We start from the raw sequence: 15251 nt of genomic DNA on the forward strand, positions 1-15251 counted from the left end.
GTGTATCAGCCAGCCCTGTAAGGCAGGAGACAATTTAGTTGGAGAACTGCACCAGTCTGAGCTGAGACTCTGAAAAGCCACCCATACGAGATCAAGCTTCCTCCCTTCCTCTGCACAAACTTTATTCCATCAACATCTTAAATACCTGCAAGGCAAAAAAACTAGCTGAGGAATCGAGGGCCTAGGGGTATTCTTAAATGCTGAATTTAGATGCTGAAATGTGCTGCTTGGTGAACAAAGCCACATGCATTTCCCCCAAAGTGCATGTACCTTCTCTAGCTTATTTTTAGCAATTTCCATCGATGTCTGTTGTACTGTTTTGTGCAGTGGAAATACAAGATGTCTGCATTGTACAGGTTTTGTTTTCTTTGCTGTTTGGCTTGGATAATGGGCCTCACCCAGCTGTGCTCACTACTAGTCTGGGCACACAGGACAGGGGGCTTTGGATGGTGCTTCTGCTGCTCATGTCTCACATGCAATGTTATTGTAAAAACCCCTACATACCCATATTCCTTTTAACCAGTAGGCTTTTGGGATGTCTTTCATTCAAATATTTGGTTTTTGGACTGGGCAGCTGGAGACATCAGTATCTTAGCAGCGTTGACATACCTATGCTGAAAATCATTCAAGTATCTTGAACAGGTCTTATTTTTGGTAGGCTCATCCTTGGTTCCTATTTCAAAGTTTTCAGCTTAAGAATCCCATTCCTAATTTTTAACAAAACTATTTCTTAATGTATGGTGTGTTTTTATCTTGAGGGTAGAGAAATAGGGTTTAGCTAACCCAGTAGCTATTTTATTGACAGCAAAATAAAAAAAAGGCTTTCTGAACATACTTATTTAAAAAGAGCAACAAAATGCTTGATAAGGTTCTTTAGGGAATCCTTCCTACAGCGTACATGATTTGGTAACTGCTCTGATCACCATGGCAACATTTTCATTTGTCCTTCCGCGTGTATGGTTTTAACTGGAACAGCATGGGAGGAGAATATAGGGCATCCAGCTTTATTCTCAAAGGCTTTGTAACAACTTGCATTTGTGGCTCATCATTAACATTCCCATCTAAAATAACAAAATTGCCATGGCTTATTACAGTATTGCAAACAGCTTGCTTTCTGTTTCCAATTAGGGTTAGTGTCTGATATCCTGAGACTGAAACATTTCATTGCTTTTGAGGGTCTCTGGTTCTACGAGATTCCTTTACAAAAATCCAGAATTATTATTCACAAGGGGAGAATGGAATTCTTTTGATCTTCAGTTTTTTCTCCAAAATCTTTCTTCAAGGAGTTGTGAATGTGTTGGAGTTATGTTTTAAATAGATGGTTCCCATGTTTGTGGTTTCTTTCATCAATTCCTAAATTTCATTATGTTAAAAAAAAATAAAATGCATCTACTAAGATGATTTCATGCTTCTAATTTATAAAAAAAGAAATACATGGAATACCATAAAGTGCATATTTACGTTAGCAGATGTCTATAATGTGTTTGAAGAGGTTAAACTGTAGAAGCATAATTCCCTACTGGAAAACAGAACATCTTTCTCTGATGTCTTTGGGCCTTATTTACCAGTTCCTCAAATAAAGATACACTATTGGCAAATTAGTAATTTGAAGGGGAAGAGGGTGAGGTGAACTTGGAAGATCAGCACTTCAAATAAAATTGTAACAGCTTTGGATTGCATACAAATATATTACTTTCCTTAAGAACACCGTCAAAAAATTGACTCTCTGGAAGAGAATGGCATCATCTGGTTCAATTTTTTTTTAATGCCAGCTTGATCCACAAATCAACATTTAGAAGAATATATTTTCTTCCAATCCCAGCAAACCGTAAGATGTCTTTGTCATTGTTATATTTTGTGCTGCCTTGACCTTTGAGGTAGTTTGGATAATCTGCTCTTGATACTTGAGTTTCATGCTTAAACATCTTGCCTCAGCTCTACACAAAAATATCCAAATGATTTTGTACATTTTTCTAAATAATGAATACATATTATATCATGAACTATAAAATGATAGAAAAAAACCTCTCCAAAACATGGGTTTAGCTAATAGAATGGTTGCTTGTAGGCTGAAGCAATGAGTTTATATTTTCATCAAATGGTCTGATTTGATTCCTACCAATTTTAATGAAAACAAAACCAGACCTGCTGCCATCCTAATGCTGTACTGCTCTCTATCTGTTTCATCTCATATGCCATTAGGCTTGTTTATTTGTAGTTCATGCCCAGAAAGTAGTGGGTGCTCTCTCTTTACTGTGTGAGTTGGGACTGTCATCTCACAGAGCAAGAACTTCAGAACAGAATTGGCTTCAAGGGGGTTTTTGACATGTTATAAGTAATCCTTTCTTCATATCCCAATTCTTGCTGCTCTGATGAAATGAGAGTTCCCAATAGATTGGTGGTAAATTGTAATGTCTCAGTAGCACATGTGGGGCTGGCTGTTTTGCCTCCATGAGATTAATCTCCTTGGCTTACTTTGAATTTAAGATGCCACCATTTCAACCCTAAAAACTATTTCCCTCCTCTCTATTATATACTAAATTCCCCTTCTTTGCTTCCTATATCATGTATTAAACTAGTAGCAGGGTGCTTGGCTGGTGCTGATAGGCAAATTTTTCAAGCTAACCTCTATGGAATTATGGCCAAAGGAGGAGAAAATATGGAGGGAAGTTTAAAGTAAGCTATTCTACATCACACCAAAGGTTAAAACAAATACAGGCTTTGCTAAGGTAAACAATTATTCATTAGGATGTTGTAATCAGGCATTTTTGCAGTGACTTGCAGCAGGATCAGCTCCAACAGAAGGAAAGAACACTTTGGGAACAACAGTCTGTGAAGGTGCATATTAAAGCCTAAACTTCAATAAGGCAGTCATTTACCCAGCTGGATTTCTGATATCAAAGGAGTAACAAAGTATGTTCTTTGAGAGGACCTGATTATACAGTTTTTCCTATCTCTTCATTATATAGGGATAAAAATCTGTAGACATAATTTTCCTAGGAAATGCCATAATTATGGCTGTCCTTTGGGTCTGCATCAGAATATGGAATTGGTTCTTCAAGGAGACTAAAGAAAACTTGGAGGAGGAGTGGTTCCTAGGAAATACAGGCTTCTTTTACTGAAAAGTAATACTTAAAGTCATTAGACTGACTTAAATAGTAATGTGTGAAAAATAGTGTGCAAACTTAGCAGAATAAGTGTTACATAAAATTTTACAGGCACCTGCACATTTAATCTTTAGGTAAATAATGTACATTTGCATCTAACTGAATCCAGCTTTATAGCACTATTAAATTAAGTACAGCCATAAATACCAGAACTGGTATGAGAACAACTTTTCTGTCTGTTAGAGGAAGATGTACTTCTGAGTTTGTCAAGTACATTTACACCACTCACGCTTGTGAACAAACAAATGAGCAGCTCTACCCTAAAATTGGGTCTTTTCTTTCCCAAATTCCTAGTACAAGCAGGAACTGCATAGGCTTGTCTATTACTGCCACCTACTGATAAAGTGATAAGCAGCCGACTGAGATGAAAAAGTACCAATACCAACTGGTAATGGCCAAAAGAGGGATTCTGAATTAATACACAAACTATCTGGAACAGAGAGCCAGCACTCCTGTTTTTGTGGGCTGCATTGTGTAAGATTTCACCTGCACTGGGGCAGTGCTGCACTGCTGGGGTGCAGTTAGACCTCATGCTTCAGTTCCAGACTGCTCAGTTTAGGAAAACACAAAAGGCAAATATATTATTTGGCTAAATAGGTCAGGTGTCTGGCTAAAAATGCCTTCAAAAGCTGGAGAAATCGTTGTGTGTATCAGCTGGAGCTCATTTTCCAGATTAACTCAGATGCCTGTTCCTCAGTGCTGCTTAGACACCAGTTGTGCCCTTTGCTCCCTGGAGCAGGTGAGGTGGCTGCTAACAGCAGAAAGGCTCAGCTCTAGGCCAGAGTGAGTCCTCAGCCCAGAGAGCACCCAACAGCTCCCACTGACTGCTGCTCTGTTCCTTCACACTCAAACTTCACTCCTGCCTGTTGGTTTTTTATTTCGGGGGTGGGGGCTGTTCTCCAATTACTGGAGTTTGGGCCAAATACTTCCTCCTATGCCACAGCATAATAATACAGCCAGAACAGAGCTTAAGCCACTGCTTATGCTAAGAATGGCATTTTAGGGAAAATACACTAGGCATGGCATAAGGATGTGTTTCAAAAGATAACCCATTCCACAAAACGTATTTGTTGTGTAGCCTCTCTGCACTGTACCCTCTTGTGTCCTTGAGCTTTAGGTGGCATCCTTGAGCCCTTCACTCTCTTCATGGCATACTCTAAAGACATGCACAGATGTTCAGCAAAAGGATGGAATAAGCCATACTTTATAAGAAAGAGCCACTTTTGTGACTTTTTAAAAACCTTTCAAGTAGCAATAACTCTAAAGATATTGATTGTGTAATCTGTCTCTGGCAAGTGGCTCACAAGACTTTTTATCCATAACTTTCTTGGATAAAACTGTTCACTACCTTGGATTCTTGTCTGAGAGGCTCCTCCCTGGAGAGCATACCAGCTTTTATCCTACTCATCAGAACAGAATACACATAAATAGACTTCCACTATATATACCTGCAGTGCTGATATGAACATGTCACTCAAACCCTTAAAAGATCAAGTGACAAAACTTCAGGTGCTAAGATTCTCGAGAAAAAATTCCTTTACAGAAACATTGAGAACATAAAGAATGTTACAGATAGCAGCCTTTCTGATGTCTTCTTTCTCACCCTTCAGACGCTCTTTTTGTATTGAGAGTTTGCTTTACACCCTGGAAAATTACTTCAAAAAGCAACTATGAAATACAAATTAGAGTGCCATAAAAGTGATTACATTTGTTTATAGTTCTGTCCATACCAGCTAAACAAATACTTGTAACAGGGGTGTGAATATATAAACAGAATCTGGATAAATGAAAAAAAAGTACATTAAAAGATCATTAAAGAGGCCAAGTTAAGCACTTGTTTATGCATTTTCCATTTGCTTCTCTCATTTGTATGTACTACTATCCCAGCTCGCCACTGCAGGAATTCCCACAAGGCACAGTATAGGCAGTGCTCAATTAATGAGCAGTTAGTCAGTACTATTTTGGTGTTGTTATTCATTGCGTAGCCCCGGGCCTGATTTACTCACAAATTCTGCTTTCCATGTAGAGCTGTTCCCTGATGAGCTCCTCTGCGGTGCTCATCACAGGTTCTTCACAAAGTATCTCCACAGTATCCTGGAGGAATATGAGGGTGGAACTATTTGCATCTTACAGTGGGAAGCTGAGGCAGAGCCTGCACAGATTGTGAGTACCTGCTGCTCCAGAGTTAGCTCTTTCACCATCTCACTCAATGTTCCCACTTGCTCCGCCATCAGCTCTGAGTCCTCAGCTCTACAAACAGGAATGCCTTTTGTACATCAAACACAAAGAAACTATGGGGGGGAGAAAATTAACATGAAAGATTTGGCTTTATGATTTTCCTGGTCTTGTCAGTTCTCCCAGGCAGCAATGACCCTTAGCCTTGTAACCCCTATTTTGTGCTCCCACCTCACTGACCTTGCACTTGCAGCAACAAATGAAGCAGCCACCTGGTGCTTTCTCCAGCAGAGCTCATCCATCCTAGGGTAAGGTAAGCACAATAATGGGAAAATAGCAAGAGATCATGTAAATTATTTTAAATTAAATACAGCCTGAATATTATCTATCCAGTGATAGATAATGAAATGATAAAACATATTGTGGCAAATTTGCTTTGCAATCCCCCAACATCTTATCTCTTTACCAGGCATGTGATTAAAAAGTATATTTGCTGTTGTAGATCTCTGTAGGACTTTCTACAAACCTTATTCTCTTCTGTACATGCATCCTGAAGTCTTTGTGCCACTTGTTAAAAATAAGTGTATTCTAGCTGCACATGAAGTAGCTAACCCCACCAGCTGGCTGCTACCTGATTATTGGATATTTGATGTTCCACATTCCTGTTTGCTCTCTGAGATGTGCTTGTCAAGATTTAGCTGCTGCCATATGGGCTGTTTTTGAGTCCATTTCTACTTTTGATTGTCATAAAGATGTCAAGGAGTCAACTTAGACTGTAAAATTTATTATTACTATATTGGTAAGTTTGGATAACTGGGACCTAATTCAGCAAAACTTAAGGCTACTCCTCCAAACAGACAAGAAAATGCAAAAACTTAATTAAAAGAATAAAGGGCTCAGCAAAATAATAGACATATCATTTTAAACAAAACTTCCTTAACTGGAAGTTAATTCATAAAATGTTAAGTGGAAAAATGAAGAAGATTATACTGTGTACTACTGAAAAGCTTTTATAGAATAATGCAGTCATCAGACACAGTCAATATGGGTTCTCAAAAGGAAAGTTCTGTTTAATTAATTTGATCTGCTTCTGTGATAAGGCCACTGCCTGCTGGATGAAGGGAAGGAGGTGGATGTAGTTTTTCTGGATTTTAGTGAGGCTTTTGATATTGTCTCTCACAGCATCCTTCTGGACAAGGTGTCTGACAGTGGGATGAGCAGGTTCATGATGTATTGGGTGAAGGACTGGCTGAAGAGCAGGCAGAGCTCAAAGAGCTGCTGTGAAAGGGGCCACATCTGGCTGGTGAGCAAGGAAGTTTCTCAGGGCTCATGTCTAGAGCCAGTGCTGTTCAATATATTTATCAGTGATCTGGATGCAGGAGCTGAGCCCACCATTAACAGATCTGCTGGTGACACCAAACTGGGAGGTGCTGCTGACTCTCTAGGAGGCTTTACAGAAGAATCTAGATAGACTGGAAGTGATTAATGGGACAAAATTTAACAAGTGAAATGGCAGATCCTGCACCTGGGATGGAGTAAGGCACTTCCTAGGCACTCCCAAAGGAATCTGGGAACTCCTCTGCATCTGCACTTCATTGAATCAGAAAGCTGAAAAGGGAAGCAGTAAGACATTTCTTCTCTTTGGGAAGATAAGCAAAATCTATTCCTTGTAAAGACCCCAAGCAAGGTAAGGAAAGGATTGATAAAACCTCAATATGGATAGTGAATCTGTTTAGATTATGAACACTGGAAAAAGACTAAAACACATTCTTGGGATGCAAATTTATAACCCTTTAAACTAATAAAGCCCTTCATGCCCTGATCTGTAATCTCTTTTAATATTTTTTTCTTTAAAAAACTAAAGGCATAAAGATTTCGTGAAAAGTAATATATCAGTGTTACTGCTACCTGGAGAGAAAGTTAAGCCCCAAACCCCTAAAAAGGAGTCTCTCATGAGACCTTCCTGTGCTTTCAGATGAAGCGGGCAGAGATCCATAAAACACAACTCCCTGGGGATGAACTCTGCTAAAATGTACACAGCTCCACACTGATTCTTGTTCTTCTGTTCTGCTGCTGCTGTCCTAAAAATATCCCAGCTTCCCACTCAGGGCAACAATTAGGCAAACAAACATTTAAAAAACCCCAGAATGCTATGGACTAACTGGCTTAGGTACATGAGTGCAGCTCTGGTGTCCATCATGTCTTCTCTGTCTCAGACATGAGATGCTTATCCAGAGGGACTCTGCAAATTTAACAGAAGCATCTTAAGTTTGCAAGCAGCCTGGGGAATAAAATTTCTGTCTCTTCTGTCTCCAGCTCTTGTGCCCAACATATTGTGCCTGTACTATAGTTTGTGTGCCAGAAATACCCTCTGAGCTTGTACTGTCAGAAGAGGAAATATGCTCAGAAAGAGCATAATGAAAATGGTGTATTTTTTATAGAGTTCTTATAACTCAAATCAAAACATAACCAAACTCAAATTTTTCAGTTTTTCAGAAAAGTAATTTAACATTATCTAGAAGTTATATTCCAGATCAATTTTTCTTTTCATAGTATACATATTCATGATTCTTAAATCTTGGAAAAAAATCTGATTTTTATATGGGCAATTTTTAAAAAGCATGCTTAAAACTCAGTGCCTTGAAGCCATGTTTAGATACTCCAATATCAGCTTGCTTTGCCAAAATGCTAGTCCTCATAAAAGCCTTTAAGAATGCAAATTGAAACTTCTTTACTTATGGGAGCTTCTGGAAATTGGGTTAATAGTTGGGTCTGATCATCTCACGATTTACATACAGGAGCACACAGTATCATACAGATTGTGGTGAAAGTGGGAGGCTTAGGTAAAATCTTTGGCTTTAAAAATCTTGTAGAGATGCAACAGAAAAATGGAATAAGAAAGACCGATCTTCTACAACTAAACTGTGTTAAGTAACCATTTCCTACCTGACTAACAAAAATGCATATGTATCATCCTTTTGACCTGGATATCCTGTTTGTATAATATGGAGAAACAGGTTTCTCCTGGTTTGTGTGTAATACAGTTACTTATCCTTGAAGATAGTAGGTAATGCCATAGGGAAAATAAGATATTAAAGGATTGGGTGCTCTGTTTTGCCTGCAAAGAAATAATTACTCCCAGGTATAAGATCAATCCCCATCAGATCACCTGGCATGGGGGGAGAACCTAACATATTGGGTACAACGAATGTAGCCAAATATAAGTAAATATTAATAGATGGACCAGTTTTTATTTCTGCAGCTGAACATGCTGAAAGGCAAGTAAAATGTAAATAGTGATTAATTATAGCATGTTTTGTGTAAATTCTTCCCCTAGTACTACTATTTGCTGACAAGTACTCAGTTGCATATTAAATATGTTTTAAGTATGCAGCAAACTAAAACTGATGTATTTTCAAGACATTTTAGTTCTGCTTGTAAACCTAATATATAAAGGTTGAAATCATTGGTTTGCCTTCTAGTATCTCACTCCACTTGATGAAAAATTAATCTTAACTAAGCAGTTTGAAAGGACTGTAGGCATTTTCCAACCACTTTTCATGGCTTGGGTATTAAAAAAATAGTCTTCTTTTTGTAAAAAAAAAATCAATTATTTCCATTCTACTTCATACAGATCGGTTTCTGTTACTAATTAAATGTGTTTCTAATAGACTAGCACCAGCAGTCATTCATTTAGGCCTTACAGCTATTATACATAATCTTCTAGTTTGTATATTAACAAGAGGCAAAAAGCAGAAAATTATGTACAAAATGTTATGTTTCACCTGAACTTGAGGAAGAAATGATTTACTGTGCACGTGATTGCATACTGGAACAGATTTTCTGGAGAGGTTGTGGAGTCTCCCTCTCTGGAGATGTTCAAGAACCATCTGGACACAACCCTGTGCCATGCACTCTAGGATGACCCTGCCTGAGCAGGGAGGTTTGGACCAGATGATCTCCTATGGTCCCTTCCAACCTGACCCGTTTTGCGATTCTCATTCTGAGAAGCCACGTGCTTATTTATCCACATCACTTTTCCAGGTAGATTTATCCTGGGGCAGTCTGAGGAAACAAATTTCTCCTTGTTACCTGTGTACAGGAGACCAGAGACAAGTAAATTCTCAAGATGCTGATAATAGTGTGTGTGCTCTCCTTCTTCTGATCGTATTTAAACCCTGCTAGCCAGGACAGAGCTCTGCAGTCAGACCTTAGGCACCCAATTTCTCAGAGCGGTGGGTGAAGGTAACAGGTGAAGCCGAGCTCGGATTATTGACATCTCGTAACGAATTTAAGGATTCTTGGCCGTGATCCAGCCGCAGTTAAGGACACTTTGATTGTCTAACACACCCCCCTTCAGGAATTTCAACCCAAGAACATATTACTTGCTGGAATAAAATACTCCACAAACAGTTGGCGAGCGCCGCAGCAGGTCTTTGCCAAGGCGAAGCGCTCTCTCCTCTTTATTGAATAAGTAAAGGATTGTTCTGGAAAGCTATTTTGTTCCTAACGCAGCGACTTTGAGAAGGGGCATTCAGCGGATTATCGAATAGCGATTTCCCGGGGAGGGTTTCCCCCGCAGCCGGGGGTAGCCGGGCGGTCTCGGAGAGGCGCACTCCGTGAGGGGGACGCGCCGCCGCCTCCGGCCCCTCTCCCGCGCCCCCGCCATGTGAGACGCGCGGAGCCGCCGCGCTCCCTCGGCGCCCCGCGGCATTGTGGGGGCTGTAGGCGGCCGCCGCCGCCGCCCGCGCCGCCGCCGCCCGCCCGGGCCGGGGCGGGACTGCAGCTCCCGGCGGCCGCGGGGCAGCCGAGCCCGGCCCGGCCGAGCGGGGAGGAGCCGCGGGCGGCCGAGCCGGGCCGTCGCGCCGGCGCCGCTGGGAGAGGCCGGCGCGAAGGGGAAGGGGCCGGCGGCTGCGGCGGCCAATGCGAAACTGGCTGGTGCTGCTGTGCCCCTGTGTGGTCGGGGTCGCGCTGCACCTCTGGCTGCTGCTGAGCTGCCCCGGGAGCCACCCGGCAGGTAGGAGAGGGGCGGGCGGCGGCGGATGCCTGGGGCATCGAGGCGGGCTGGGCTCCTCCACCCTCACTCCCCTGACGAGGAGAGGTCGGGGCTGGCGGGGCAGGTAACGGGGCGGGAGGCGAGGGGAGAGCCGTGGGGATGCTGTGCTGGCGGGGTTCGTCGGGCGGGGAGGGAGCGTCTCGTACGGTGGAGCGGCGGAGAGCAGCGCAGGCTCCGCCGCCCGAAGCGGAGGCACCGGGCGCCTGGCGGTGCGGGGCTGCCGCGGGTGCGGGGCAGCAGCTGCCGCTTCCGAGCGCCTCCTGCGCCACCGGTGCCCGCCCGCTCCCACCGAGGCACGTGGGGAAGAAATTCCCACCGATCCCGCTCATGTCGCGTCATTCCCGGTCCTAGGAATAGCTCTTCGCACTGCGCTGTGTTTGCCTCAGCGGGATTTAAAACCCCTGTGCTGCAAAAAGCTATTCATAGGAGCGGGTATCATCCAACACAAGTGAAATCCGATCCTTGAGGGCTTACCTTGTGCTCCTTATAAAATGAGGTGTAGTTTTCAGGCCACAAATCCTGATGCCTGAGGAAGGGGGCATCTGTTGGAACAGAAACTTTTGTCAGCTGCCCACAGGTGCTGCTTGACGATATTGGAAAATACTGCACATGAACACGTAATGGTGTTTTTTTTTACTTGGAGTGTGCTTAGAAGTGCTTAGTGACCCAGTAGCCTGTTCACTAATGGACCCACACTCTGCAACTGGTGCCTGTTTCCATGCAGGGTGTGCACAGCTGTGAGGAAACGAGAGTCTTCTGATTGCCAGTGGCAATTAATAGTGCAAATAAGTAAGCAATTGCACTATTGCATAGTCTGAAGCTGCAGGGTTGTATAGGTGTCTGTCTGTATTCTGGCTTTTGCATATCACGTCAGCATCTGTCACACTTGAGTTATAAAAGAAAGGGAGATATAGTTGTTGAACTTCTAGCCTGATGCACGTTTGAATTCCCTGGTTGGTTTTGTTCATCTTTCACGATGCCGTTTTGGAGCTTCAGAGCGTTAATTTGGAGTTAGAAGTGGCAGTGTGGAATCTCGTGATGGCCTTCCCCATTTAAATGTGTTTTTCACTAACAAACATTTCTAAAGAAAATCCAGAAGTTTCTCAGTTGGTGTTGGTGTGAATGAGTGGTTTAAGTCACTTAAATAATCACTGTTAAAGGTATTAGCAAAAGTAGGAGTGACACAAATTTGTAAAAGAGCAGCCTAAGAAACTTGTATATTGAGGTTCTCTCTGTTGCTTACTGCATGGATGAAGCATCCCAAGGAAACTCCAGCTAGAATTAATTTAGAATGATTTACACAGAGATCAAAGACTCAAAAGGATAAGGGTTGACTCTGGTTGAGTCGCAACGTTCAGGGTGGATCCCCTTGCTTTTTAAACTCCTGATGGAGCTTAGGTGCAGCTAAGTCCAATCTTGGTCTCCAGCTTCATCAGAGGTTTGCATCTAAATGAATTAGCAGCACTTAATCAATGACTAATTCAACAAAGTGATTTTCCTTTCCTAAATGTGAGTACGGAGGGTGAGAAATGATAGGAAATCTAGGTATATGTTTCCTCCAGTACCTCAAAGTATCCATAAACTGCTGTTCTTCTTTTTTGTTTTTTGGTAGTCTTTGGACTGGGAGTGCAGGGACTGCATGACGTACACGCATTGTACCCCCTGGTTTCTGTCAGGTTTAGGGGCAAGATTTGAACCGAAGGACCACACACAGCCGACTACCAGGCGCCAAGCTTGGATATTCAAAATATCAAAAGCCAAAGTAGTTCCATTGTGATCTTCCACTGCAAAGCAAGTAGACAACATTCGCTTCTCGCCCAGAGCCATAAATCAACTCTTTTAACGTAATAAATTAAGTGTTATTCAAACTTTTGGTTTGGTGAATAACACTTGTTCCATTCACTGCAGTGGTTTTAACTCTGTGCTGTCCAAACTGTACACCCAGCTTCTCAGCATCCTGTTGCATTAATATTGAAATTTGTGCTCCTGTATCTGTGTGGAATTTTGTCAGTTGTTGAGGGCCAACAGGATTCGCTTTAGTGATGGGTCTGATCTCATGTTCGTAGGAATCTGAGGGAAGCAAAGAATCAGCTTTCCTCAGTTTGCTGCCATCAGGGTCATCCCATATGTTCCCATCCCATTCTTCAGGGGATACTATTAATTTCTTAACCTATACAATGTCAGGAGGATGGAAAGCCCACATAAACATAAATCTGATGTTTTCCTCCAACTTTTTTTTCTCATTTTCTTGCTTTAACTGATTTTGCAGCTGCTCCATTTTCAAAGGCAGTATTAATTCAGTTGCCTTTAGGAGTTTTATTTCTTCATTTAGGTATAGTACCCTTTTATTGTTATTCTTGCTATCTTGATAAGCAGCTTCTAACCAGGTTCCTAGCATTTTGCAAATAATTCCTTTTCCATCCTTTATCTGGCTCCAGCCACCTTTAGCTGTCGTTTCACAGCTGTACAATCATGCCAGTTAACACAACCCTGTTCTTCTGAGAATTTGGAACTTGGACTTACTCTGTGCTTTCCTAAGTAATCTGTGCTTCTATTTGACATCCAGTCAAATATGCCAGTTTGTCACAAATGAGTGGTTTAGGTTGCTTAAAGAATTACCATCAAAGGTTGTAGCAAAACCAGGTATCAGCTGAATTTAACCTGAGCTCACAACTAAGCGCCTTGCAGCCAACTCACTTATTTCCTGCTGCCCCCACTCCTGCAGTGGGATGGGGAGGAGGATCAGGGGGAGAAATAAAAAATGGAAAAAAACCCTCATGGATTGAGAAAGGAAGAATCAAGTTAGAATTCATTTAGAAGGATTTACACAGAGGCTGAAGATGCAAAAGGGTAAGGGAGACCCTCCTGTTGAGTCATGAGATTCAGAGTGGACCCCCTTACTTTCTAAACTCCTCATGGAGCTGAGGTGCAGCTAGGTCCAGTCTTAGTCTCAGACTTGGTCAATGATCAATATCTAAAGGATTTAGCAGCACTTAATCATTGACTAATTTAACATTTACAAAGTGATAGGATTTACTGTAGTTGCTACAGTGACTTTGTTATACATCCCAGATAACAACATTCATGCTATACTGGCAGAAGAGTATCTAAGTCAGCCCACACATGCATGCACACTGACACAAAGAGATATATTTATATACAGAGGTTTATGGGTATCAATGTATAGAAGTATACCTGTTAAAAATTCCCCTGGAGTTCAGTGAAACACTCACTTCAAATATCTTGGCATTTCTCAGTGGGAAAGAGTTGAGCCTCAAGGAATCTAAGGTTTCAGCCCAGGACCTCTCATCAATTTTGGGTGCTGATCCTCAGAACTTTGCAAACTGGAGCATCTGTGAGCTCCGAGAGACATCCTACTCAGGGAGTCACTGACATCCTGCATAGCCTGCTGTAGTCCAGGAGAGCCAAAGGGCTTCTCTGAGGACTAGTTCTTAGGGTTCTTCAGATGTTTGGCTTTAGTCATCCATTAATTTCAACCCTGAGCCTTGGTTGGTGACTGCTGGAATTTTCAAAAATCCAGTAACTATGGAGTCTGTTCCACTCAGGGTACAGTTCAGGTAAGGAATGTTCCAGGCCTGTCAGGGGATGACTGATTACTGCTACTGTCATTCCCTCCTTGGTCAGGCAACATGAGTTCTTTCCCATGGTCAGTGTCACCCTCACCTTAACCATGCTGGGGCTGGTTCCTGGTCCAGTCAAGGGACACTTCACTGCCCAGCTCATTACAGAAAGGCCTGTGGGAATTTCTGAGGTAGAGCAGCCCTGAGGAGGGGGAGGAATGCACCACTGGGAAGCTGGGAAATGAGAGAAGTAGCTTTGCTCTTCAGAGTTTCCCTGTTTCAAGCAGTTATTATTGGAGTTGATGGTCATTACTGTAAAACCATGCTGCATTGGATAAGGTTAGGATAACTAGGATTTTTAAGAAGTGGGTTTTTTAGCACTGAAAGAGCAAGTGTATGGTTTCTGTGCAGGGTTATTTAGTTGTAAATAAATGCTATTGTAAAGTTACTATTGAGTAATGTACTCATGCTGAGGGGAGGAATAACGATGCCTCCTCCAAAATGAGAACATATGTCATCCGTAGGAAAATGTGTTGTCTTTTTGTAGGCCCAATCCTTGCATGGTATTTAAGGAAGAATCTGTCTCTTAGCCTTCAAAGTACCACAAAATGTACAAGGTGTAGGTATGGCTGCCTTGGCAGAAGAAAGAAGGATGAGCCAAGGGACCTCAGATGTCTTCTGTGTTGTATTTTTTTTATTATTCAGAGTGTTTTAGGAACATTAGTGACTTTGTATACAAAAGAAAGAATTTTTTTTAAATTTATTAAATTTGTTAAAAGGCTTCTTGAATCTGAAACTACTTAAGAGGATCTGGTAGTGCCTGATAAAGCCAGTCTTGTTTCTCTTGAGTAATTTTTTTTCCTTGTTTACTACTCCAGCTGCTCTTTACTACCTATCACCTGGAATCCCTGGTGTGAATAAAAAGTAAATCTTATCATGGAGCAATGTTTTGCAATAGCTGTGACATAAAAATGTGTAATTTGTATATTCTCTGGTATTTCTGTGTAGTTGTGTACAATAGTTGTGTGCTATCTCAACAGCTGCAGAATTAGCTACCAGTAGAGGTCAAAGACAGAGTGAACAGCAATTCTCTATTTGAGGAGTTTAATTACCCTCCCAAATAATCATCACCACACATTCAAATGGAAATCTGTCAAAAAGTTGATAACCTGTTTTAGTGATTATTTACCTTGGCTTCATTGACTCACTCACGCAAGATTGGAATAGACATTCCCAGCCATCAGTTGTGCTTACTATTTCTATTAAGCAGCT

General features: G+C 41.8%; 1 protein-coding gene across 2 annotated transcripts in view; it reads left to right on the top strand.

Moving 5' to 3' along the window:
* Positions 1 to 10089: 10089 nt before the first annotated feature.
* The window catches only part of B3GALNT2 (beta-1,3-N-acetylgalactosaminyltransferase 2), a 29902-nt gene continuing 24740 nt past the window's right edge, over positions 10090 to 15251 (top strand). Inside the window, exon 1 of one of the 2 annotated variants that reach the window (XM_077175581.1) lies at positions 10090 to 10359. In XM_077175581.1, the coding sequence (XP_077031696.1) occupies positions 10266 to 10359 (94 nt within the window). In that variant the 5' untranslated portion in view covers positions 10090 to 10265. The remainder of the gene's footprint in view (positions 10360 to 15251) is intronic. The other variant, XM_054629583.2, reaches the window with a different exon arrangement.

Source organism: Agelaius phoeniceus, chromosome 3 (genome assembly GCF_051311805.1).
Source record: "Agelaius phoeniceus isolate bAgePho1 chromosome 3, bAgePho1.hap1, whole genome shotgun sequence".
Taxonomy (NCBI): Eukaryota; Metazoa; Chordata; class Aves; order Passeriformes; family Icteridae; genus Agelaius; species Agelaius phoeniceus.